The following is a 27,596-nucleotide window of genomic DNA, read 5'->3' on the forward strand; positions in this document are numbered from 1 at the left end:
CTGCAAGGAGAAGTGCTCTGACAACTGCCACTTACCAGCAGTGGGACCTGGGGCAAGTCACTGGACTTCTCTGTAACTTGCTTTCATCATCTGTAAATGGGTTTAATAGTGGTGCCCATACCTTGGGCTGTTGGGAGGATTAAATGAGTTAATATATTAAAGTGCTTAGAACAATGTGAGACACACAGCAGGAGCTATGGAAGAGTTTGCTCTTGATGGTGGTGGTCACTAAGGGAGGAAAGCTTCCCCACCCTGTGCTCCCCTAAACCAGAAAGCCCTCCCAGAGGAGGTTACACAAACTGAGTAGAAGAAGAGGAGTTGGTCAAAGGTCTGGGGGGAGGAAAGAAGGAGGGAGGAGGAGGTGGGAAAGGAACACAGGGAAGAGATGGAGCAGAGGAAGCAGTGAATGGCACGTAGCACAGAAGTGCAGAGAGCACAGCAAGTGTGAGAGCAGAAATCAAGTTCATTCGAACGTGAAGGCACTTTGGAAGATGAGGCAGAGAATTAAGGATAGAACATACAGAATAGATCATAAAGGTCTGTTGTATCATGCTAAGGAATTTGGATGTTTAAACATCTATTTATGAAAAAAATTTCTAGAAATCTGTGAAGTGCTTACTAAGCTGTATCAGCAGTTTAGCTGAACAAGGAAATTGAGAAAAGCGCCCTCAATGGCCAATTTCCAATTATAAGAATGGAGAATGTGCGCAATATCCTATGGCCACCTGGATCTGGCTGTAGATCCCTGGGGCCATGTTGACTGTGACTGATTTTCCCTGACCCTAAAGTGACTCCTCTCTACCCACATGGCATTAATAGCTTACCTCCATAAGTCATTCCAGGCTGTGACAAACTCCTGCTGTCCTCCCTGGTGCCCCTTTGTCCTTACTATCAGAGTGCTGACATTTTGTTCTGGGGTCTACCCTTTTCTCCATCTAAGAACTCAGTAGAGAAAACTCTGATTAGCTCAAACCACTCACGTAATTCTTTCCCTCTTCCCAGTGATTGGCTGAGGAATAGATGGGTACTTGTCCCAATGCTGGCCAGAGACATGAGAGGACCCAGGAGGCTCCTGGGAAGTTTTCTACCATCTCTGAAAAGGGAACACACAGGCTGACATGTCTCTTCTTCCTCTGAATGTTGTGCTGGTATGAGACACCTGGAATTGCAGGTCCTCTGGCATATCTAACACAATAACTTTTGTACAGTTAGATGAATTGGCATTTCATTGAAAATTAGAGATCTATGACAACTTTCTGTGGGATAAATAGGGTGGTTGTTATCCCTTTGGTAGATTAGAAAACTGGAAGATATAAATTAGCATATATATTAGGCCTAGAGAATGAGCAGAATAAACCCAGGTCTGATGATTGCTAGTGCTTCTACAATACCAGGATGTTTCTCTTTCACCAGACCAGGTACAGACCAAAAAGCTTCATAAAGATTCTCATTCATGCCCAGACAAACAAGCAAGGCATGAAGGTCAACCAACCTGTTGCTTGGATATATATTAAAATATCCTTCAGCATTTTTGTTCACATTGTATAAGCCATTTGAGGCTGAGCTGAACATATATGAAAGGATGGATTCTAGTGCTTTTCAAGCTAAGAGCTATACACACGTCAGACAGCTACCCTACCCAGGAACAACTACCAATAACACGGCTTCCCAACCAGTGTGTCCCAAAGGGGTTCAGGGCCCTTGGGGATGCGGGCATTATCTCAAGTTTTGAGGAGACTCTTCACTTCACCCCAGTGTCACAGTCAGTCCGGGCTGCTGTAACCAAGTGCCTCGGACAGAATGGTGATAAACACAGAAATTTATTTCTCATAGTTCTGAAGACCAGAAGTCTGAGATAGGGCACAAGTATGGTCAGGTCCTAGCGAGGGCCTTATTATGGACTGCAGACACAGCTATATTTGTATCCCTACATGGCAGAGGGAGGGCAAAGGAGCTCTCTGAGGTCCTTTTATGAAGGCACAAATCTCATTCATGAGGGCTCTGTCCTTATGACCTAATTATCTCTCGAAGGCCCCACCTACTAATACCACTATACTGGGGGGTTAAGATTTCATTATATGAATTTGGGGTGGGAGGACAAACAGTTCATTGCACCCAGTCTGCCATACAAATGTTGTTACTATTCCACGTGCCGAGATATGAAATAAGTGGAAAGAACATGTCCGTCTTATCATGTTGTTCCCATACCTTCTACTGATGTCCTTTACAAACCCTCCATTTAAGCAAACACATACATTCACTGTTTCTGGAACTGTTCTGTTTGTTTACAGTTTTGGCTTGAAGACCTTCCCTGTGATCCCCCTTGCCTTAAATCCTGCGTCTCCTCCTGCAAAATTAAAAAAAAAAATGTAATTACACCCAAAGTGACCTTCTCCAGTAAATTGTTGCACATCTTATTTTTTCATCTGTGTGCCTTGTCTCTCCAAATAGATCACAAACAATCTCTCTGAAGGCTATCACAAAGATCCTTTCTCAGCAAATAATTCATCCTTAACTTGTTTATTGGTCATTGACACATCTTACTGTGTGCTTGCTTTCTAATCTGTTCCATCTTCTCATTCCTGTGATAGCTGGATGTGCTACAGAAGGCCAGACAATTTGATTGTATGTTTCACAGCTCCAGTGCACTGCATGACTGCTGGGTGTACAACATGGTGCTGGATGCATGGAGACTCACAGAAGAAAAAAAAAGAAAAGAAACATATTGATAAAAACACGATTATAATGAAGACTAGGAGTCTTCTAACCTAAAAATCTGGAGATAAAAGAGGACCTAACTAGTAAAGAATTCTTCTGCATGGCAGAAGGACTCACAATGAGGAAGGAGACACCAGCCATTACTTCTCCTTTGGAACATTTACTATATGTAGTCAAATTTTAGTGACTATATTAGGATTTGGGGAAGGGCAGGGTACTTTTATTCTCAAACCACCAATAAAACCTGAAGTATTTGCAAGTTCAGCCATAGAAAAGACAATTTTGCATAATTCAACTTAGCTGAGTATCTCCTGCAGAGGCGAGGAAACCCAAGAGCCAGAGTCTAGCATTTCTGAAATAACCTGTGTGTGTTGGAGGCATAGGTGGGGTGAGGTGGAGTGGGTGGGAGGTGGGCAGTGTCAGGTTGGGACTTTGCCCCAGGGTGTGACTGAGCCAGGGCAGGGAAAGAATCTGTTGAGGGACAGAATCTATTGCCTGGTCTGGAGAACAGAGCTGGCCAAGCTCAAGGTCCCTCTGTGGTCAGCCCTACTAACCACAGACCCCTGTCCAGCCCACCTCCCATTGTGAGCCCTCCCAACACACTCTGTATGAAGAACAGCTTGGCAAACTCCTGCAATGTGACTCCCTGGTCCCTTCTTCAGATTCAGTCAAAAGGGCCAGCATTAAGGCTTCTAAGCTGCCAGCCTCCTAAGGGAGTATTCCTACATCAGAATATATTTTAGGGTGCTAATAAGCCCCCTCTAAATACTTGGGACATAGTTTTTGAATTCAATAGTTTGACTGCTGACATCAACTATTACAATACAACTTATGAAGAGCTAAGATGCAAGAGGCCTATATGAAAAGAGATAGATCCTGTCGATCATGTGTCATGATGTCAGAGTGATTTAGAGAACTTTTAATTATATACTTCCAAGGAACCTGTGATGCTAACACCATCCTACCTGTGGTCCCTGGGGTGAACTGGAGTCCATGATAACTCAAGGTGGAGAATGAACTCATATAGGAATCCTGGGATGGAGGACAGTGGGCACTGGTCCAGGATCTGAGTATGCTCAGGGGTCCTAGAAGGAATTGAGGTCATCTGGAAGATACAGAGCTACTGTAAAAATTATTTAGGATGGCTTTTCTATAGATCCTCTACTCCCATGACAATCAGGAGCCATCTCCCAGTAACTACCTGTCTGATTGTGTGACTATGCTCAGCTCCCTAATTTTCCCATGAAATCAAAAACCTCCCAGTTTGTCTGTAATCATTGACCACAGTTAAGCCTCCACACCAACACTCACATACAAATGCACATGCGCCAACATACACTGTACTTTCTGTTTCAGGCAGCGATATTTTGGATCCAAATGCTCTGAAAAAATAGAGAACTACTTCACCAAGTTAAGGAAGTGAGCTCTCAGACCTTGTCTTTAAAAATGTTCAGCTTGATAACTGGGTCCCCTAGATCACTAGTTTCTCTTCCCCCACCCCTCAGTGGCAGCGTATAAACAAGGGATCATTTGAATTCCCATGAGAGAGAATTAATTGAGTTGGCTTTGCAGGACTGATGGATTTAATTTGGCTCTAAAACTCTTCTTACCAGCCGTTTCTCTAATGCTGTGACTGTTAAGCCTTTTCTTCTGCTTAGAACCACCTAGAAAATATTTCATGTGTTTGTGTCTCATGAATGTGGGGTTTGTTTGTTTGTTTGTTTTGGATCTATGTAATTTTAATTTGCTTTGGTCTCTCACAATTATTAAAAATTAGTTCAAAGAGTATAAAGAATGTACATGGTAAACAGTGCCCCTTCTCGTGCTTCACTCTCTGTGCTATTAACAGGAAACGCATTTCTGACACTTTTAAAATGAGCAATCACACGTATAATCAACTTGGTTAAAACTTCCTTCCTGGTAACTGCAACACTTCCTCTGCATCTGGATATGAAGGGAGACCCAGAAAAGCGGAAGAGTTTAGAGGTACACTGGGTAGGTTCAAATTTATTGTTTTCAAAAATCGAACAAATGATCCTTCAGCTTCATCACCTCCACTGCTTTATCAGGTATTTTTTCCCTTTCTATTTTTTGCCCTTTTTTGGGATGACTGGGAATAGTGACTCTTCCTTCTCAGCTAGAATATTTTTATCTGAAATGGTTGCTGGTTCTTGAGACGATACTACCACTGAATGTCTCTGTTTCATTGTCTAGTCTAATCTGTATGTTTACATATCCAGGAGGTTCCGGTGATAGCTTTGCAGGTGCATCAGTCCTTTTTTGTTTTTGTTTGAGAGGAAGAGAGAGGGCACAGAAGTCTGTGCTAGCCAAGCTTCACATTCTTACAAGTGCATGCTTAGCCATTATTGTACTTATCAGTGTTTCTGAGGTCTTCTTGTAAAAGGCAAACACTCCATAACCTCAACCATGAAGGAAAGCAGTGAGTATGTAATCTGCCTGTTTCTTCTGCATCTTGTATCTTTTAAGACTGACTGAGGCAGAAGTTATTGCTGTGTATTTGTACGTTGCCTAAATTCAGACCTATTTTATTTCAAGTGTGGGTATAAATATGTCTTGGAGTTCTCTTCTTTGTTATTTTATAATGTAGCAACATTACAGATCAAATAGTGAATGTTTTAAGCTGCAAGGGACAATGCTTTAGGACAGTTGGTTTCATGTATTTACTAAGTAGAATTTCATAATATTTTATGGAGGGAATATTGACTTTAAAAGTAACTTTAAGCCAATATTTAAACAGAAGTTTGGATCTAATGAAACTTGTCTTTCTTATCTTTTAATCAAACTCTTCTTTTTGGTATGTGTCAAATGCTCCACTATTTCTTAAGGAAATAAGTAGTTATGAGTCTCACTAATATTAGTCATTTAAGAGAGTAAATGCTATCTTCTAAAAGAATTTTTGTGTCAATTGTTGATTCTTATTTAGAACATAATATCTGACAATATAGTGAAACAGAATATTAAAATAAAAACACCTTATTTCTATTTCAACTTTAATATTCCAGCATTTCCATTTTTTTTTACACTGTCTAAATCTGTATAATGGCTTGTCTTGTGGAAGAGAGAGCACTGAATAGGTTAGACTCCGTTGCTGCAGCAAGCTCAAATTGTGTCAGGCAGTAGCATTTCCACTACTATTCAAAATGTTTCCTGCTGCTGTATGTCACACTTGTACTTAAATGCTTTGTGCAGGGTAGGTACTCATTAAATATTTATGGAAAGAGTGGATAAATTGATGAGAAGAAACTTGTGAATTCTCATTATAAACATGAAAATATTAGAGAAAAAAAAGAAGTTAAATAATCAGTTGGGATCCAAACGGTAGGCTACTAGAGCCCAGAATTCCTTCCTTCCACCCTATGGCTTCTTGACTGTCTAATGTAGAAGATGATATAATGAACTAATGAACTGTAACAAAGTTAAAACTACCTAAATGTTCTACAAAGAGGGTTCAGCCATGGGTGCCTCCTCTAAGACACGACCCTAACATAGCAGTGACAATCCAGAACTTCCTGATTCAAAATGATAAATATGAGTGAATGCTCTTGGCCAAAACTACTGATTCTGATATTTTTGAGTTTTGTTAATGAAATGATTACCTTTCCTGACAAGAAAGAAAAAAAATGAAGAGAAAAAAAAGAAAGACAGGAATTTGACTAGGGAGTAGATACAAGAACCAAACAATTTGAACACAGAGAATGTGAAGTGAGGTTGGGGAAGGCATCTGGGTCCCAATAAGTGGGAGACTGAACAAACAGGAAATATTTCAAAGGCCTGTTTTCTTAGTGGGGTGTTTTAATATTTCACAGAGCACCTCACGAACTAGCACTTGATTTTTAAGCTGTATTTAAAAACAATTAACACTTCAAGCCATTATAGTATGCTAGACACCATGCTAGATTAGTGCTTCACATATTTCCTTTATTAAATTAAATTCTCAAACATAAGTAGATAGAATGATTATAGAACCCCTTACAACACAGTGATACTGAATATTAAAATAAAAATACCTTATTTATACTTTAACTTCATTATTTTAGCATTTCAATTATTATTTGAAGTATTTCTTACTACACTATGTCACATTTGCACTTAAATGCTTTGTGCAGAGTAGGCACTCATCGATATACCATCCTCCACACTGAACAAGTATATGCATTACCTTATTTAATCCTCACCTCCAGCCTCTGAGAGTATTACTCCTTTTGAACGATGGGAAACGGGCTCAGAGATTATTTAACTAGCTCAAGTCGCCAGATACTAAGTGGCAGGGTGGGGATTCATGGGCCCTGACTCCAAAGCCCCTCGTGCACATTAGTCTACACCATCTCCTGCCATCTCACAGAAAAATGCACCCGGAAAGTGCCTTCCCTGTGACACAGCCCTCTTTTTCTCTGCTCCCAGGTTGCACAGGGCATGGAGTTGGAGAACAATGAGCAGCCCGTGGTTCTGAGAGAGGACAACTGCCGCAGACGCCGGAGGATGAAGCCTCGCGGCTCTGCGGCCAGCCTGTCCTCCATGGAGCTCATTCCCATCGAGTTCGTGCTGCCCACCAGCCAGCGCACCAGCAAGACCCCGGAAACGGCGCTGCTGCACGTGGCCGGCCACGGGAACGTGGAGCAAATGAAGGCGCAGGTGTGGTTGCGTGCGCTGGAGACAAGTGTGGTGGCCGACTTCTACCACCGGCTCAGCCCCGACCATTTCCTGCTGCTCTACCAGAAAAAAGGGCAGTGGTATGAGATCTACGACAAGTACCAGGTTGTGCAGACGCTAGACTGCCTGCGCTACTGGAAGGTGCTGCACAGGAGCCCAGGCCAGATCCACGTGGTGCAGCGGCACTCTCCGTCAGAAGAGTCGCTGGCCTTCCAGCGGCTGCTCACCGCCCTCATAGGCTATGACGTCACCGATGTTAGCAACGTGCACGATGACGAGCTGGAATTCACACGCCGCCGCCTGGTCACCCCACGCATGGCCGAGGTGGCTGGCCGAGACCCCAAGCTCTATGCTATGCACCCCTGGGTGACGTCCAAGCCCCTCCCGGAATACCTGTTGAAGAAGATTACCAACAACTGCATTTTCATTGTCATTCACCGCAGCACCACCAGCCAGACCATCAAGGTCTCGGCTGATGACACCCCAGGCACCATCCTCCAGAGCTTCTTCACCAAGATGGCCAAGAAAAAATCTCTGATGGATATCCCCGAAAGCCAAAATGAACAGGACTTCGTGCTGCGCGTCTGTGGCCGCGATGAGTACCTGGTGGGTGAAACACCCATCAAAAACTTCCAGTGGGTGAGGCATTGCCTCAAGAATGGGGAAGAGATTCACCTGGTGCTCGACACTCCTCCAGACCCAGCCCAGGACGAGGTGAAGAAAGAAGAGTGGCCACTGGTGGATGACTGCACAGGAGTCACTGGCTATCATGAGCAGCTGACAATCCATGGGAAGGACCATGAGAGCGTGTTCACTGTGTCCTTGTGGGACTGTGACAGGAAGTTCAGGGTCAAGATCAGAGGCATTGATATCCCTGTGCTGCCCCGAAATGCTGACCTCACGGTGTTTGTGGAGGCAAACATCCAACATGGGCAGCAAGTCCTTTGCCAAAGGAGAACCAGTCCCAAACCCTTTACAGAGGAGGTGCTCTGGAATGTGTGGCTTGAGTTCAGTATCAAAATCAAAGACTTACCCAAAGGAGCTCTACTGAACCTCCAGGTCTACTGTGGCAAAGCTCCAGCCCTGTCTGGTAAGGCCTCTGCAGAGATTCCAAGTTCTGAATCCAAAGGCAAAGCTCAGCTTCTCTATTATGTGAACCTGCTGCTGATAGACCATCGGTTCCTCCTGCGCCATGGGGAATATGTGCTCCACATGTGGCAAATATCTGGGAAGGGAGAAGACCAAGGGAGCTTCAATGCTGACAAGCTCACGTCTGCAACCAACCCAGACAAGGAGAATTCAATGTCCATCTGCATACTTCTGGACAATTACTGTCACCCAATAGCCTTGCCTAAGCATCGGCCCACCCCTGACCCTGAAGGGGACCGGATTCGAGCCGAAATGCCCAACCAGCTTCGAAAACAACTGGAGGCTATCATAGCCACTGATCCACTTAACCCTCTCACAGCAGAAGACAAAGAATTGCTCTGGCATTTCAGATATGAAAGCCTTAAGCATCCAAAAGCATATCCTAAGCTGTTTAGCTCAGTGAAATGGGGACAGCAAGAAATTGTGGCCAAAACATACCAATTATTATCCAGAAGGGAAGTCTGGGATCAAAGCGCTTTGGATGTTGGGCTAACAATGCAACTCCTGGACTGCAACTTTTCAGATGAAAATGTAAGAGCCATCGCCGTTCAGAAACTGGAGAGCTTAGAGGACGATGACGTCCTGCATTACCTACTACAGCTGGTCCAGGTAGGGGATGCCAGTGTAATTTACAGAGCACTCTTCTCCAGGAATTCATTTGCATGTGCACAGGAACCCCATTCAGTCATCGTCAAATGCCCTTTATCCAGAATATCCTGATTTGTCAGAGCAGATCTGAAGAAGCCACCTCAAAAAGTAGTACCCTGTTCCTTTTTTTTATTATTATTCTCTTTGATGGTTTTCTGACAGGCATTTTGAAGATGTTAATATTCCCACTTTTTACGAGGACTGAGCTTGTGGGAATATCTTGTTCTCATTTGTTGTATTAATGATAGATTTGATTTAACAGAATGTCCCCTTATGCCAAGTCTTCAAGTGATATACATGCTTTTTATGTATTATTACATTTGATTCTTCCAATAACTAGGGTGGAGGTCAAGTTAATACTTTAATTATAAGGAAACTGAGGCAAAAAGCGAGGCTAGCTAAGGTGCCCAAGGTCACATGCTTGAAAGACTAGAGTTCAAACCCAGGAGGTCTGACTCCAGGCCCTGCTCCTTTCACTGCCTCCCAGGATCCTGCATCAGTCCAGTGTCAGGGTCGGGGTCCTAGAGATAAAAGGCCATACTCTCTGATCATGAACATGAAATTCATGAATAACACCTCATATCCGGATGGGACCTTGAAAGCCCCTCTCTTTAGACAGGTCTGGCACTGCATTTCCACTCGTGTTCTCATGCCTTTCGTCATTTGCCTAAGGTTTTCTCAGGAAGTTAAAAAAAGGAACAGTTCTCCTACTCACTGCAGCCAATCTCAGATTAGATTGTGCTGCTTGATAAGGACAAGGAAGTAAAGAAATTGAAATTCTCGTTTAGAGTGCAGGAGTGTTCATTCATGAATTCAATAACATGCGCATAGCACTTCTGCTGTTCTGAGTGCTGGACATGGTGCGGTGATGAAAACATAGCCCATCTCTGCTCTCATGTAGCTTGCTGTGCATGAAAAAGACTGACATTTAATAACAAATTATAATGAATACTTTGGCGAAAACCTAGAGTATTATGAGAAAATAGTTAGGGATCCTGGGGACACAATTTAGATTGAAGAAGCCAGGGACAGTTCCGAATAGGTGATATTTGAGCTGCGATCATTAAGATTAGCCAGTGTAAGTGTTAGACACTCAACTGCCTAATTATTATCTGTATGACTGGAAAGCCCTGGAGTTTCTTGATGAGCACTGTGGATGCTCTTCACTTAAACTCTGAACCATCACCTTCCATTAAGCAGGTACTTGAAACATGATATTTGGCCTTTACCTTCATCTATCAAATGGATCCAATATTTTAATCTGCCTGTGAGTGTAGATACTAGCATAACACTAAGGAAAAATTTAGAATAAGCCAAGCATCTTCAGCTTTCTAGCTCTCCAAAACAAATAGAACATAAAACAAATTTGCTTGAAATATGTTCCAAGTCCCAAGGCCACTATGAATTATTTCACATTGTCATTTTCACACATAAACCTTCCAGAATTGGAAAATGAATGGTGTTCTTGGAGATATTTAAATGAAAAAGGTCAATAAGTAATATCAGCATTGAATTTGTGGTCATAAATTTGAAGAGTAATAGTCATTTGTAAAATTGAGATATTTTCAAATATGGTCAAATGACTCATTTAGACTAAAATGTCCTCCTCATTGAGACCTGCATTGTCTTTACAGAAGTGAAACATGAAGACGTTTGAAAAGACTCACATTAAAACATTTCTGAAGTGAGTACTGCTAGTGAAATAACCATACTCTCCAAATTGAGATCTTAGCTGGAGCTACAGTGGCACATATTTGACCATACCCATGGAAAGGATCTTTGAAAGTATTGGGTATAATTGAAATATTGTCAAATCAGTATTGATCGCTTCCAAACTGGAAAACCAGAGTAAGAAGTGGAAATCATACCCAAAGTCCCCAGGCCTTAAAACATAAAGTGGAATGGGAATTTCTCCTGTTTCATCTGAAGAAGGGTAGACCATGTCTATTTATAAAAAAAATACTCTGACATATTTAACTTTAAGCCTCCTTTCTTCATCATACCTACCCTATAATTTTATGTATGCATCTATAATAAACAGTATTTGTTAGTCTTACTGTTTTTAAAATTATGGACTATTGCAGATTTATAGAAAAGTACACAGAATGGTATAACAGATACCACACACCCATCAGGGCTCAATATTTTTACATTTTATTGGTTATTTTTCTTCAGTCATGGAGCTATCATTAAGTCAGTATCTCTACATTAACCAAGTGATAAGAAAATTGCTAAACACTTTTCCTGAGGAACCATATTAAATAAGAGATTTTCAGACAAAAGCTCTGTATACACCACTACCTGGCAGGGGGTAGAGATCATTCTGCATGAATTGATCCAGGCCTGCTGTTTACTACCTGTGAGACAGCTCAGTGACTTGCCTTGGAGATGCCAGGCACACACCCTGAGCAGAAGTGGAGTGATAGCACTTTTCGGATCTTCACATTTAACAAATACTTTTCTCCTTACATGTACTCTGTCTTCACTATTTTCTTTCCAACAACTGTTGTGTCTTCACTATTTTCTCTCTTGCCTGCTACTTTTATAGATTCGTTATAGCCATTTCCATCTTTCCCCTCTATCCTTCCAATCAATCAATTAAGCCCTTTAACGGAAGCCAAAGCCATCCCCTCTTTGCCTTTGAAGTCATCAAAAGCACATGACTGTGAGTCAAGAGTTCTGGCTTCTACTCCCAGTCCTTAAGCAAGTTCACTTTGGTTCACTCTGGCCCAAACTGTCCTTGAAGAAAAAGTTTTGCACTTAAATGGCTGGTAAGATTCTCATCACCCTACCCATGAAAACCCACCGAGACAGAATGCTAGTTTTTCTCCATTTTCTTTTCCCTGATTAACCAACATAGAATGTAGCCCTACAAATGCCCATGTGTTGTTCCTTTAGGCTGTGAAATTTGAACCTTACCATGACAGTGCCCTGGCCAGATTTCTGCTGAAGCGTGCTTTAAGAGTAAGTACCTCCATTTTGATTATAGCATGACATTTTAAAAGTTACTTGGAATTGGCTGATAGATCTAGACCATTAGTCACAATAATTTCAACCATCTTGTTCCCACCCTCAGAACAAAAGAATTGGTCACTTCTTGTTTTGGTTCTTGAGAAGTGAGATAGCCCAGTCCAGGCACTATCAGCAGAGGTTCGCTGTGATCCTGGAAGCCTACCTGAGGGGCTGTGGCGCCGCCATGCTTCACGACTTTACCCAACAAGTCCAAGTAATCGAGATGTTACAAAAAGTTACTATTGATATTAAATCGCTCTCTGCTGAAAAGTATGACGTCAGTTCCCAAGGTATGGTAGCTACATTTTCTGGGTTCTCTTTCCAGATGCCTTCATCTCCAAATGCCATCATCCCTGGAAGGTACTTTGTGCCTTCCTAAAGGCAGCAAAGAGCAATTTTTTAAAATCCTCTCTCTTTAGGGAGCAAGCAAATTTAAGTTCTCTCTTTACAACTTAATATATTTTAAAAATTGTATATATATATTTTTAATGATGAGTTTATGATAGATATTAAACTGAAAAATTTTTAAAGCATTATGTAGATATAAGATCTTTTTTAAGAACAATTATGCATACACAAAAAGATTAGTTATTTTTGAATATTTACCTTTTACCCCTATCTTTCAAGATATGCATATAATTTTCAAATTTTCAGTATTTTAAATTATTAAGAAGATATATAAAATTTTTGGCACATATATACATATGTGTATATACATATATACTTTCATATATTGTATATGCACATATATTATATATAGTATATATACTATATTATATATTTTATATATAATATATATCAGAGTACTTCATATAAAAATATATATCACCTCTTCTCTGAAGGCACTTCCAATATCGTTTTCTTATCCCTAAGAAATCCTGTCCCTGCCCTGCACAGAGAAAGAGAGGAAAATTAATCACTCTTTCTTTGTCATCAGTACAGCCTTCTGGTCTGCTAAACTATATGAGCCTTGAAGCTGGGAAATATCTTTTATTCCTGTTTGTATACCTCGACCCAGCAGCATGGCTCATAAGGGACATTCACTAACATACTCAGCCAGTACTTTAAACTTCTAAATATTTAGAATTTCCCCTTTTTTCCTTTTGATTCTTTTCTAATACACCAATAAAGCTCTGTTCTAAATGTAATAATAGTAATAATGATCTTACTCGCTTTTATTTTCATTGTAAGAAAGGGGAACATTCGTACTGGCCTACAGTCTGTTATACAGGGAGTAATTTTTAATTTCAGTACTTTACTTTTAGAATTTAGAGGCTCTCACATCATTTCTACCCTGCCTAACTTACTCTTTGGAAAAGATTTTACAGAACTTTATCCAAATTCTATTTATTATGGTCTTCAAATGTACGTTCCCCAAATCAGATGGCAGTTTAAAGTTTCACACGTTAGAAAGAAAACTAAAGTATCAGTTCCTTAGCGCTGTTCTTAAAATACCCTTCCCTACATGACCGTCCTGGTGTACTGTATCTGTCCCCTATCTCTGCCCCTGGTGTAGTATGTGGTAGTATTGCTCCCAGTGAGCCTGCTTCCCTTGACACCCCAAATGGATAGTTCCTCCAAGACAGAGACTAACCCCCCTTTCTCTTACTCCACACCAGACCAGACATGTAAAGTGTTGTGAATAGATGTGGTCTTAGGAAGTGTCGTGGATAATGTTGGTACTTTCTTGAGCTCACATAACTCTTGTGTGCTTTTGACAATTACAGTTATTTCGCAACTTAAGCAAAAGCTTGAAAACCTCCAGAATTCAAATCTCCCCAAGAGCTTTAGAGTTCCATATGACCCTGGGCTGAAAGCGGGAGCACTCGTGGTACGTATCGCCTGGGTGTCTCCAGGTGGTCTGCATGTCTTGAAAATGTCTGTCAAGCTCTTTTCTAAACACTAGATACTAAAAGCCTCAAAACAAGGCAATCACCCAGCCATTTTGTTTTAAATTAGCTTTCATGAGGAATCATTTACATGCAAAAAAAATGTCCATTTTAAGCATACAGTTCATTACTGCAATCAAGATATAGAACACTTACATAGAAATTTTGTAGAAAGAGTTGTTTCATATTCTTTTTTTACTAAGTCCTTTCTTCCTTCCATGCCCCATCCCAGACAACAAATCTGCTTTCTATTATGTAATTTTGCCTTTTCTATAATTTCATGATGTAAAGTCATACAGTATATAGTTTTGTATCTGGGTTATTTTATTTAGCATAATGCTTTCAAGATCCATCCATGTTGCTGTGTATATCAGTAGTTTGTTCCTTTTTATGACTGAGTAGTATTTCCTGATATAGCAATGCTACAGTTTGTTTTCCATTCACCTTCTGAGTAAATATTTAGCAGTGAGATAGTTGGGTCAGATGGTACATGTACATGTAATTTCTTAAGATACTGCAAGGCTGCTTTTCCAAAGTAACTGTACCATTCATTTTACATTCCCACCAGCAATGGATGTGAGTTCCAACAGTTCCACATCCCAGCCAAAACTTGTTATCAGTCTTTTTAAAAGACTGATGTAGCCATTGCAGTGGTATGAAGTGGCATCTCATTGTTGAGCATCTTCTTGTGTGCTCAGCCTCTATCTTCTCTTGAGCAGTTTCTGTTTACATCCTTTGTTCTTTTTTAATGTGGGTGGCCTTCCTATTTCTTTATGAGTTATTTATACATTCTGGACACAAATCCTTTATAAGGTATACATTTTACAAATATTTCCTCCCAGTCTATGACTTGCCTTTTCATTTTCTTAGTATATTTCAAGGAGCAGAAGGTTTTAATTTTTATTAAGTCAATTTTTCACTTTTCCTTTAATAGCTTATGCATTTTTCCCTCTAAGAAATATTTGCTTAATCCAGCAATGCTCAACCTGGGGTGGCCAACCCCCCTCCCACATATACACACTCACATGCCAAAGGACATTTGGTGATGTCTGCAGACATTTTTTATTGTTACAACTGGGAAGATGCTCCAGGGGGTAGAGGCCAGGAATGCTGCTCAACACCCTAAAATGCACAGGGCAGCCCCCACACTCCAACAAAGAATTATTCAGCCCAAAATACAATGCCAAAGTTGATGCTCAGTCAATGCCAAAGGTAATGCTCAGTCAATATAACAAACATTTTTTCCAGAAATCATATAGGTTTAACTCTTACATTTAAGTTTTTATCTACTTTGAATTAATTTTTGTGTATAGTATGAGATAAAGACCAGGTTTCATTTTTTTATCTGAATATCCAACTTTACCAGCACCACCTGTTGAAAAATATTGTCCTGTTCCTGTTTAAATATGTTGACAATGCTTTTGTCAAATGTCATCTGACCATGTGGATTTATACCTAGATTCTCTATTCTACTCCACTAATCTAAATATATCTATCTTTATGGCAATACCACAGGCTCTTAGTTATATTCAAATAATAAACCACTTCATATGTGCATAAGACTCTTACAACAGTGTATTTTCATTAACCTCTTCTCATTGGTACACTGTTTTTCTTATGCTTTTAATTTCTACATATAGTAGAAGCCAAACATATTGTTATTATTTTTGCTTTAAACAGTTGAAATAGATTTAACACATTGACTGTTCTCTATATCTACCCACACGTTTACCGTCATTGGTGTTCTGCACTACTTTGTATAGGCCCGTGTTTCCATCTGGCATCATTTTCCTTCAGCCTTCAATATTTTTAACAGTGCAAGTCTTCTGGCAAGAAATTCTTATTTCACTTTCATTCTTGAAAGATATTTCCCCTGGAAAGAAGGGGACATTCCTCCTTTCATGTTTATTTTCTGTGCAAATAGCAGTAAACTGGCCCTAAAATAAAAACACACACTGTCATCTGTCCTTATCCAGTTAGAGATTGCTAGGAATAATAACATATAATACAGCTTCAAATTGTGTTAAGTTTGTTTTTTTTTTTAAGACCATATCACATTTTTGATGCATGGTGAATTCACTTTGGGCCAAAACCCCTAAGATTTTTTTATCTTGCAGTGACTACTAAGCCACATTTCCAGAGAAGTTCCTTGAGTTTATTTAGGTGTATGGGGTTTTTCTTTTGAGAGAGGATGCATTGTACCTGAGTGCCAGATTTCTGCTTACTGCAGTTAAATTTTATCTTACTATATTTGGCCTATTGCTTCTGATTCTGCAAAAATAGTTTTTACATATTGATAGCAAGAGAATACATTTTCTCAAATTAAATCTTACAAGGCCAAATATATAAAGAACAGCAAAGCTGCTCTGTATTAAAGGGGACCTGAGAGTATCAGAGTTCATGGGAGTAGGGCATGGGAGGATGGGATCTGCTAGACCTCTTGGGCATCTTCACAGACTCTTAGGGTTCCTTGGAACACACTTCAAGAACCACCAGTGTAAGTGTTGTGAATTGCTCTCACTAGTATTTTCAGATTTCGTGAGAACCCTTTGTATATTTTTACCCAAATCATTGAAAATCATTTCCCAAATACAAGTTTGTCCTGATTATTTTTAGTGATAACTTCACAAGAGGATGTGTGTCCCCACAATGTGTATTCATTGCATATTAAAGCATCTGACTGTTTCCTGACAGATTGAAAAATGTAAAGTAATGGCCTCCAAGAAAAAACCCCTGTGGCTTGAGTTTAAATGTGCCGACCCTACGGCTCTATCAAAAGAAACAATTGGAATTATCTTCAAACATGGTGATGATCTGCGCCAAGACATGCTTATTTTACAGGTATGCTACTATTAAGGACTTTTTTCAATTATGTGAAAAAATAATTCTAGTATATTAGATCTAAATATAGATGCCTTCAGTAGATGCCTTCTACTGACACTGTCGTGTTCTGTCTTTGATCATTGTTCATCTTGTATGATGAACAATGATAAAAGATTACATAAGAGAGAGGGGGAGTATGACTATGGGTCATTAGATGCACAATCTGATGAGCATCATGGTTCTGTCCATTCCTGACAGGATCCACAGACAACATTCCCAGATAGCCAGATATGCCTCCCCCACCTATCCTCTGTTTTATACACCCATTCCTAGTATGGTAACCTAGAACACAGGCATATTTACCCCACTAGCATTCACTTAATTCTTATTCATAGACATAGCTACATACCCGCAGGTTCTCTTGTTAGATACATCACCTTTGATACACACCCACATACATAAACTCAAATGAATGATTTGATAGCAAGGAAAGAGAAAATAAAGAGGTAAGTGACTGGAGAAATCATGCAGTTAAATGACAAACAGTGAATGGACTGCTGGAGCATGTCAATGGTGAAGGTATCGCTGTTAATCATTTTTCTATTTTCTAGCATTTCTGGGTAAACTTTAGCTTCACAAATTTATAAAGTGATACTCTATATTCTAGTTTCTTAACATTGTAGAGGTAACATAATTTCTAGTATTTAATGTGATTTATTTAAAACAGACAAGCCACAATGATGGAAATGTAGACTATTTAAGAATAAGGTCATGTGTTTAATTCCCTCTGTGTTTCTGTTTTTGCTTCTTTCTAATATGGAAACAATAACACCCTTTGCTCTCTTTTCAAGAATGGTATGTGTATTTTCCTGGAAATAATTTTTTATTAAAAAAAGAAAAAGTCCTTCAAACCTTTTTAAATTAATTAAATTCCCAATAAATCTGTAAAATTAAATTATTTTCCCTCCATTATTCAATCCAAAATTGAATTATGGAGCATCATCCCATGACTGAAAGGTTGCTACTTAGATTCCTGGTCAGGGCACATAGGTTGTGAGTTCGATCCCTGATGCCTGCACATGTGATCCCAGTTCTGGGTGTGTTTATCTCACATTGATGTTTCTCTCCCTCCCTTCCCCTCTCTCTAAAAAACAATGAAAAAGTGTCCTTGGGTGAGGATAAAAAAACCTTTTGAATTATTCAAAGATATATTTGAAAAGCACAAAACATCACTCATTTTCCTCTCATTTTGAGGGAAAGTTTGCACTTTACCTTTATGTACTTTGTTTTGTTGTTAGGGCACTTTGCTTGGCAGATAAGGACATGTTATTTAAGTTCTCTAATCCTCAGTCTCTTCATCTGCAGAATATGAATAATAATCATATCCACTCTGTAAGGTGAATGCAAAGGATCAACATAAAACAGTACCCAGTAAATGTTAGTTCTCATTATCATTGTTGCTATTGTTTTCTTGGTTATAGCCCAAGAGTACCTTATGAATAAAAATTTGTAGGGATGGTAGAGTGGAACACTTTTTATTGTTGTTCAATTACAGTTGTCCCTATTTTCCCCCCATTACTCTCCCCTGCCCTACCCACCACCCTCCTCCCACATTCAATCCTCCTCCCTGTTGTCCTTGTCCATGGGTCTTTGACATATGTTCCTTGACTTGACCCTTCCCCTTCTTTCCCCCATTATGCCCCTCCTCTTCCCCTCTGGTCACTGTCAGTTTGTTCTTTATTTCCACATCTCTGGTTCTATTTTGCTTGCTTGTTTGTTTTGTTGATTAGGTTCCATTTATAGGTGAAATCATGTGGTATTTGTCTTTCACTGCCTGGCTTATTTCACTTAGCATAATATTCTCCAATTCCATCCATGCTGTCAAGAAGGGTAGGAATTCCTTCTTCCTTTCTGCTTCATAGTATTCCACTGTGTAAATGTACCACAGCCTGGTACTGGCATAAGAACAGACATAAAAATCAATGGAATAGAATAGGCAGCCCAGAAATAAACCCATGTCTCTATGGTCAATTAATATTTGACAAAGGAGACAGGAGCATAAATTGGAGTAAATATAGTCTCTTCAACAAATGGTGTTGGGAGATCTGGACAACTACATGCAAAAACAAAAAAAGAAAAAAGAAAATCGACCACCAACTTACACCATACACAAAAATAAACTTAAGATGAATAAAAAGCTTAAATATGAGTCATAGAACTTTTTTTATTGTGGTAAAATATACATAACTATAGTGGAGTAGATGAATCATGGCTAAAATCTATCTCAAAAGAAATCCATTTATTTTCATTCTCAAGGTAAATCTCAGGAACCAAAATTAACAGGCTATCAAGGAATAGAAACTTTAGAGCACCAGGTTTATAAATAAAAGTACAGTTGTTACTTATACATTCTGTGTTACCAGATAAGATTTTTTAAAAGAGAAAGCATATACACATTTATAATGGAAACTTTTTTGTGTTTTGATGCCCAGATTCTACGAATCATGGAGTCCATTTGGGAGACTGAATCTCTGGATCTGTGCCTCTTGCCATATGGTTGCATTTCAACTGGTGACAAAATAGGTGTGTGGTTACCTCAGGAGAGGGGTAGAACACTGAGTTAGTTTTAAAGGATTATAATTCCTTGAGTGTAGGCATTTACTAACTGACAAATGATAATCATAATCCATAAAAAAGGAGGAAAATGTTCTCAGGCTGGTGAATGTGGCTCCCAATTTAATATGGATATGCTGAAGGTAAATGAATTCATGATTCAAATCCTTGTGCCTAGACATGGAAATGATTTTAGTAAGAACTGGTCCTTCCTCTTTACTTTTCTACCTCTAAACTTTAACTGTTTCATTACACATTAAACTTCTCCCTCACAGTTAACATTTAAAAATAGACAGAAATATCTGTCACTTATTTTAGTATCCCAGAATTCACATTATCAAAGCTATTACATATTCCGCTCTTAGGTGCTTTTACAAACATTTAACAATTTAACATCAATCAAACATTTTTATTCAAGTTTCCAATTTGAGAACTGTACAAAACCATTTACATTTGACCTGTAATTTGAAAAAGGAAAGGGGCAGATTGCCAAGTAAGAAAGGATATACTTAGGCCATAACTGCTTTTACTTAGTACTTTTCAAAACCATCCTTTTCCTCTTTTCATTTGGAGATATTGAAAGCATGTCCCACACAACTTCCGTTTTCTCCTCCTTTTGTTTGTTTTTATTACTGCTAAGACCACCAACAGCATGAATCTGGAAAATAGCTCTCTGCCCTCCATTCTGCAAAGACATAGCCATTTCTCCTCTGGGCCAGGCACTGGACCCCAACCTGATCAAACTGTGTGCCTCCTCCTGTAGGAATGATCGAGATTGTGAAAGATGCCACAACAATTGCCAAAATTCAGCAAAGCACAGTAGGCAACACAGGTGCGTTTAAAGATGAAGTCCTGAATCACTGGCTCAAAGAAAAATGCCCCATTGAAGAAAAGGTGAGCCTCTGCATTTCCTTACTCTGAAGGCTCCTTATCAGTTGTCATGTATATAGTAACGGTAGTTTCACATTTTCAAAGGATCTACCGATATCGTGCCTCCTGATATATTTGGGGAAGCCCTTTATACATAAGAAGCCCATGACCTTTATACATAAGGTCATGGGTGTTTAAGCACCTTCCTGTGCTGTCCTAGCATATCTGTATAAAACAGACGTGTTCAGTTCAGAACTCCACGAGCATCTGCTTCTCCTTTGATTATCAGGCATGCTTTGCATAAAATTTGGTTCTGTGAAATAATTTGTTAGCACTTTTTATGAAAGTCTGTTTTTGTTGTTCAGCAGAAAAATTTAATTACCACATATAAATTTCTTCCTACCCAGGAAACACCACATACCATATAAAATAATTTCTAATTTACCACTTCACTCTAATCTAAATGATAAATTATGGATGCTGAAAGTGTCAGTTCCACCATTCCTCTCAAGTATATGTGCTAAATCCTTCCCATGCTGCTGGGCTGCTGTTTAAAGTTCTGCTACGCAAGATTAGCACTTCTCCTTTGCATGATTAGCAGCTTTTGGAGAGACAATATAATTAGCAACACCTATTAGCCTAATATACATGTGTATTGTGACCCCATCATATTTTAAGTGGTCACAAGCAAAACACATGTTCACCAATGACAAATGATCATGGGTTCTATATGGCTTTTGGCAAGTGACTCATGGTTAGAAAGTGAAGCAACCCTTTGATTAAATCGATGTTGCCCTTTGGCTCGTGTTTCCTCCTGGTGCTGTTGTGATTCATTGAATCTTCACCTAAAATATAAGTAGAGCAATGAGAAAGTTGGCACTTAACAGATGTAACATTAATAGAACCAGGCACAACTAACTTGCTCTCTGAAAATGTAATGTCTTCTTGAAAGTCACTTGTAATAGATTCATGCTGCTCTTTGTAGTTAGAACACAACTAATAATCAGATGCTTTTTAATTAGTTTCAGGCAGCAGTGGAGAGATTTGTTTATTCCTGTGCTGGCTACTGCGTGGCAACCTTTGTTCTTGGAATAGGTGACCGACACAATGACAATATTATGATTACAGAGACAGGTGAGTTTATTTATTGTATTTTTTTTGTTGTGGTGAAATACACATGACATAAAAATTTACCATTTTAACCAGTGTAAGTGTACAGTATGGTGGCATCAACTACATTCACATTGTTGTACAGTATCACCACCATTCATCTCTGAAACTTTTTCATGTTCCCCAACTGAAACTCAGTACCCATTGAATGCTAACTCCTTCTCCCCCAGCACAGAGCAATTTTTAAATGGAGTTCAAGGGTGGAGCACATATCTAGAAGTCATTGTCCAGAGACAGAAATTCCATGATCACCCTAGATCACTCAGGTACGAGTAATAGAAGATGATATGGGAAATGAGACCTAAGTAGCATAAATCAGACAATAGCTAAGTAGGATCTTATCCCAGAAGCTCATGAAGGTAGGTGTGATCAACAGTGTCAGATTTCATAGAAAAGCAACAAAAAGAACTCATAGATAATCTCTTTAAATCTGAAATGCTGGGCCTTCCTAACTTGCCCCTCTTTACTGGTTCACTGTCCACTCTGACAGTGCTCAGTATTGGCTACCATGCCAGGAAATTTTTTTCTAAGAAATTTGGACCAATTTAAGAGGAGAATCTGGAAAAAGCACCACATTTAGGTAAACCACTTACTATCTATGAGAATTGAAAGAGATAATGCCTTTATAGACCCTACACATAATAAAGACCTATACAAATGAGAAGAGATGACAGTAGTTGTGGTGGTGATGGTGACAGTGGTAGAAATTGACCCAAAGGAGATTCAAATGACTTACTTGTTTCTTGCTACTCAAAAGTAAAAGGTAAATGTTCCTCCTCCAAGCAGAATGAAACATCAGTCTATCTTGAGTTACACAAGGGGCATAAGAGGGTCTTGGGTATAGTGATGATGTATTAGCCAGAGTTTTAATTTACATTTCTAATAATAATTCTGAAATGACAATTTTTAAATAACATTTGACTGTCATTTAAAGAACACCAGAAGGATATATATAGAAAATACCCTTGGTTCAAAGACTGTTTTGTGGCTACTACTACACACACCTGCTAAGACAAAAAATATCATTGGCTGATAAAACAGTAGAAAAATAGCTCTGTCACCCAAGATAGTTCATTGTCAGGCAATTTAAAAAAAGTTTCAAAAATAAACAAAACAGAGTATTGTTACAAGTGCTTATGCCAGTATAATGATGTCAGACATTTTCTTCTTTTAAGGAAATCTATTTCATATTGACTTTGGGCATATCCTTGGGAACTACAAGAGTTTCCTGGGCATTAATAAAGAGAGAGTGCCATTTGTGCTGACCCCTGACTTCCTGTTTGTGATGGGAACTTCTGGAAAGAAGACAAGCCTACACTTCCAGAAATTTCAGGTAACTGGCCTCCCTCGTGACCACCTACTGTAAACACCAAGCAGATGGTGCCGGCAGTGCACAGGTGCCCTCATATTTTCGCTCCACTTTGAGGCTCCTTGCACCTCTGCCTACCCCTTCTGGCATGACCACCCATCACCTCCATTCCTTCCCAAGTGCAGAATGACACTTTTCAGTAATCCTACCACCTAAAGCCAAACAGAAACGAAAAGCTTCAGTGGGACTGGTGATTCTAGGACATCAGAATGACACTGGTACTGAAGAGGGGGCTTTAGAAAGATCACCTGGCAAGCAGGTTTAGCTTTTGAATATTTATCTATCCAAGGCACTGCCTAGAAGATCCAACTTTTGCATAGATTTTTCAGGATTCTCAAATGATTATGGACTTTTCTTGATCATTTTTCCTCCAGGTGTATATCAAATTGCTAATGCAGGAACTCTTGTTTTACCACAGTGTGCTTGTCTCATCTTTGTAAAGGACAGTCTTTTCTCTCATTTGAAGTCCTGGCAACTTGACTGCATGTTCTGCAGAGCTCTGGCTTGCCTGCTTGCTGTGAACCAGCTCCCGCATGGGTCTGCCCAGCTCCCTGGTAACATTCACATTCTGCCTCTTTTCCAGGTCTTCTTGGTCTACATTCACTTTTGACTCTCAAATATTTTAAACACCTGAGGAGTAAAATTTTCACGCTTGCAAATTTAGTAACTGTGAATGAACATAACTCAGAAAAATTGTAATTACTACTATAATATACCGATTTTATTAATAAACACAAAACAGACCAATAGAGGCAACAGGTGATGACTTTATATGTACAGCAGCCCTCTTCTTTAATGCCTCTTACATGCACTCAGCATTTTAGGAGTCTTTTTCCTGAGTCTCTTCTTGAGTCCTGCATTACCCTTGGGAGGGCACACAGGCCTGATGCTCAGTGAAACAGGAACTAGAATGCACTGTCTTGAAACCTGTCTGTTCTTGTTTTTTCTCCTGCCTGATTTTCACTTCAGTGATTACAGGACTTATCCTCCACAGTTCCAGGAGTTTTGTCAGAGAAACTGAGATCTCTGTGGCCAGATGGTCTTAAGATTTTTAGTGTGTGTTTTTCTGTGTAAACTCAACTGGGTTTCAGACTATTTCCAGGGATTTGACACATTTCAGTCCTGTTTTTCTTTAAAGTTAAAATCATATGTTTTGACAACTTCCTAGAACAGAAAAATGGTTTCACAAAATAAAGGTGGGGGGCAGGAAGGAAGAAAAAAGAAACACCTGGAAGAATTTAACCATTTAATTGAGGGAAAACACTCCATTCTCTTCTCCTGGAGGTGACTCACCTGACTAGCTTTGAACAAACAAAGCAGCAACAGTGCTATTTAAAGAATCAGACGGACTCAAGGAATTTGACCTCACTAACAGGTTCTCCTTGTGTCTGTGGATGTGTTCTCTTCCTGGTCCTGACAATATTTCCATAGACTCAAAAGTGCCCATGTCAACCCTAAAATCCCAGGAGGACTTCCCCTTTAGTCTTCTTTGTTGTTGTTTGAAATTTGTGGGGAGAGGAGGCCAAGGAGTGGTTGCCTCCCCATCCCCAGGCAGCTTCCATCCAAAGCAAGAACTCTTTGAAGGGAGACTTTGCACAAGCTATCCTCTCCATCTGGAAGCATTTCTCCATTCTTTGTGCCCAAAGTGTGTTTCTTAAGCCATTAGAACCTCTTTCTCTAAAGTGACATCTAGGCAGTTTCCACCACTAAAAACACACCTTCATAAATTATATGTACTTACAGAGAAAGATCTATACTTTAGAGTATTGACATACTAGTTAAGTGCCTGTGTATATATGCACTTTGATCCTTAAACACAGATCCAGCAAGGTATTGTGGTTGGAAGGATGGGCGTTGAAGCAGAGAAACTTGAGTTTGAATCCTGGCTTTACTATTTCATTGCAGTGCATGTGATACAAATTATCCTTTCGGAACCTCAGTTTCCTCATCTGTAAAGTCGGAATACTAGGACCTATGTCATGTGATTTTTAGGTGCTATTTAATTGAAAGGTGTAGAATTCTTAGCCCAGCGGCCAGACTATAGCAGAAACTGAAACCCATCACAACAGGTCTTCACAGTTTGAACAATTTCAAGCTGAGAAGCTCTCTCTGAAATGACATCTCAGGCAGAAGAGTAATATATAAAGCATGAAAAAGTAGCATTATTCTGGTTAAAGAGCAAGTGAGGGTCCACGCTCTGCCTGCCCCCTTATCTGTTCCTCCTTTCTGCACTTGTCCCTACTCACATCACTCACAATCCGACAAAAGCCAAACATATGTACATATGTGTACAGTTACACAGATGCAGACCTTCTAAAGCTTCCAGCCTGACAAAGATGAGCAGCAAGTTTTTTCATCACTTAATTCAGACCTTTGGTAGTTTTTTTGTTGTTGTTGTTTTGTTGTTGTTGTTGTTGTTGTTATTGTTTTACATACTACTAAGCCTTTCAGAATATTTCCTGTTTCTTAGCTTTATGTTCTCTTTTGAGATGAAGTTCTTCAAGCTCAGGAAGCACATCTCTAAACTCTCTAAATAGCATCTCAGACCTTATATAATAAAGCTGCCATTTTTAGGTAAGCTGGGAAATGTTGTATATATTTACATTTGAATTAAAGGTTTCCTCATTTCCAGTGAATCACTCATTTTGAATTGACAAGATTAATTAATGCATATAGCACATTTGAATAACTTATTAGAATGGGTAGAAAAAAGTTGACCCACTTTTTGTTAAGGATAAGGTAAGCCCTCTCCACAAAGTCTTAAAAATAAACCCAGCAAGTGGCCAGAGGATGGAAGCCAGGGGAGCTGCCAGAGGACAGTGCTCCTTTATTTCACCCATCTGCTTTCCAAGTTTTAATTCAAACTGAACTAAACTAGCACTGGTTAGCTAGTTTAGCTGAGGACGATGTTCATAAATTATTCCTAGAACAGTGGAGAGTTCAGAAACAAACTATAGTCAGACAAAAAGACACAAAACCAAGGCCTGCTATTGGAATCCAGGATTGCCTGTCAGCCGGTGGAGCAGCACACACACACATGTATATTTTGATGAATACCATTTTGACAAGTTCTCCTTAGAAAAATCTCTCTCTTACCGAAGAGATAAAAAAAGAAAACAGTGTTTTGCCCACTGGCAATTTATTTTTGAACTATTTTGTTTTAAATTTCACTGGACAGTTATAGAACACATATTACATGCAAATACATTTCTGTCACTGGCAAATAAAATGTGGCTTCCCATTTATTTTTATATAAGAATGTGGGGTTTTCTAATTAAAAGTAGTAACTACTTCTTAAAAAAAAACCCAGCAAAATACTGAAAACATCAGTAAGGTATGAAAAAACCATTATTCCGCCTCCCAAAAATGATACTGTCAACAGTCTAGTGTTTTTCTTTCATTCTATTAAGTACACTATTTGGTGTTTTAGAAAGTTGTAAATTAATTAGAACTTGGTTAAAAACTGAAGAAATAGATACAAAGTCCCTCCCTTAAACTGTTCACTGACTTCTCCTCTGACTTGAACTAAAATCTAAATGTCTAATCTTGCCCTACAGGGCCCTGTGCCATGGAGCCCTGCCCCCTCCAACCTGCCCCGTGGCACCCTCCCCACATCCATCAGGTCTCAGTGGCCTTCTTCCATGTCTTCCCTGTCCACCTACCCAGCTGTTCACCACATAGGCCTTCCCCCTGGAATGGCCTCCCTGCCCTTTAGGGCTCAGCTGAAGTGTTATTGATCAGAGCAGTCTTCTAAATAAGGTCCCTGGTGTTACTCTTTGCCACAGCCCCTGCATGTTGCCCTCATAGCATCTATCACAGTGTGTAATCATCTGTACTAGCCTGCTCTTTGTATCTCCCTCCCCAAAGTAAGCTCTGTGTGACGTGGCCACATCTTACCTGAATCCCTCCCACAGGGCCTGAGACATATAAGTACTCAGTAAGTTATTTGGGGTGTGAAGGAGTAAATGGTAGAGGAGGAATTCCTGCATTAGTATGAAGTGGATGAGACTAGCCTGCCCCTTGGTTTTCTTCCTTCCTCATAACACATTGTATTCTATGAATTTATGAAATAGTAACCCAAGCACAGATAGACAAACTACCATCACATGGATGCCAATGAGCCTTCAAGGTACAGGTTAAATAACTGTACATCAGAAGAAGTAAACCTAATTATGAAATCTAATATGTTTTTATATAATACAAATATTTGTTATATGGCACCCCTTCACATTTTTGTGAAAGTTTTCTTACTGACATAACCATTACATATTTTTTTTCTGTCAGAGCCATAGTCCGTGCCAAGAGAATAAGACCTGTGGTATATACACCTGGGGTAGGTACTCCTATAGTATACATTCAATGTAGGACACTTTTCAAGGAGCACAAACAACTTGACCTTGTATAAACAAGCATTTTGAAGATGTTCTTTGCACATAGTAGGCGCTAAGCAACTGTACATCAGATAAAGCTGAAGAAGTCAGGGGAACATCTTCACATGCACGTCTATGCAAAGCGGCCAATTTGATGGGCGTACTTAAAAGGCACTAGCCCCTAGATGTCACTCTTTAGAAGCATTATACAAGAGAAGTCTGGGACACATTATGTTATTTTAATCTAGGACGCCAGTTTTATCAGGCCCTGCTGGGCTTCCACCCCAGCAGTGC

The 27,596-nt window shown here is 39.6% G+C and overlaps 1 protein-coding gene across 4 annotated transcripts in view; it reads left to right on the top strand.

The window, feature by feature from the left end:
• Positions 1-4,651: 4,651 nt before the first annotated feature.
• PIK3CG (phosphatidylinositol-4,5-bisphosphate 3-kinase catalytic subunit gamma) overlaps positions 4,652-27,596 on the top strand; it is a 42,209-nt gene continuing 19,264 nt past the window's right edge. The window contains exons 1-10 of one of the 4 annotated variants that reach the window (XM_045828100.1): positions 4,652-4,713; positions 7,141-9,147; positions 12,085-12,150; positions 12,263-12,488; positions 13,926-14,029; positions 16,782-16,928; positions 19,403-19,493; positions 20,287-20,417; positions 21,416-21,527; positions 22,739-22,896. In XM_045828100.1, the coding sequence (XP_045684056.1) occupies positions 4,669-4,713; positions 7,141-9,147; positions 12,085-12,150; positions 12,263-12,488; positions 13,926-14,029; positions 16,782-16,928; positions 19,403-19,493; positions 20,287-20,417; positions 21,416-21,527; positions 22,739-22,896 (3,087 nt within the window). In that variant the 5' untranslated portion in view covers positions 4,652-4,668. Of the gene's footprint in view, positions 4,788-5,018; positions 5,163-7,140; positions 9,148-12,084; positions 12,151-12,262; positions 12,489-13,925; positions 14,030-16,781; positions 16,929-19,402; positions 19,494-20,286; positions 20,418-21,415; positions 21,528-22,738; positions 22,897-27,596 lie in introns of those variants that run through there. The other 3 variants (XM_045828101.1, XM_045828102.1, XM_045828103.1) reach the window with 3 other exon arrangements.

The sequence above is a fragment of the Phyllostomus hastatus genome, unplaced genomic scaffold (assembly GCF_019186645.2).
Source record: "Phyllostomus hastatus isolate PE091 unplaced genomic scaffold, TTU_PhHast_1.1 phas_scaffold_78, whole genome shotgun sequence".
Taxonomy (NCBI): domain Eukaryota; kingdom Metazoa; phylum Chordata; class Mammalia; order Chiroptera; family Phyllostomidae; genus Phyllostomus; species Phyllostomus hastatus.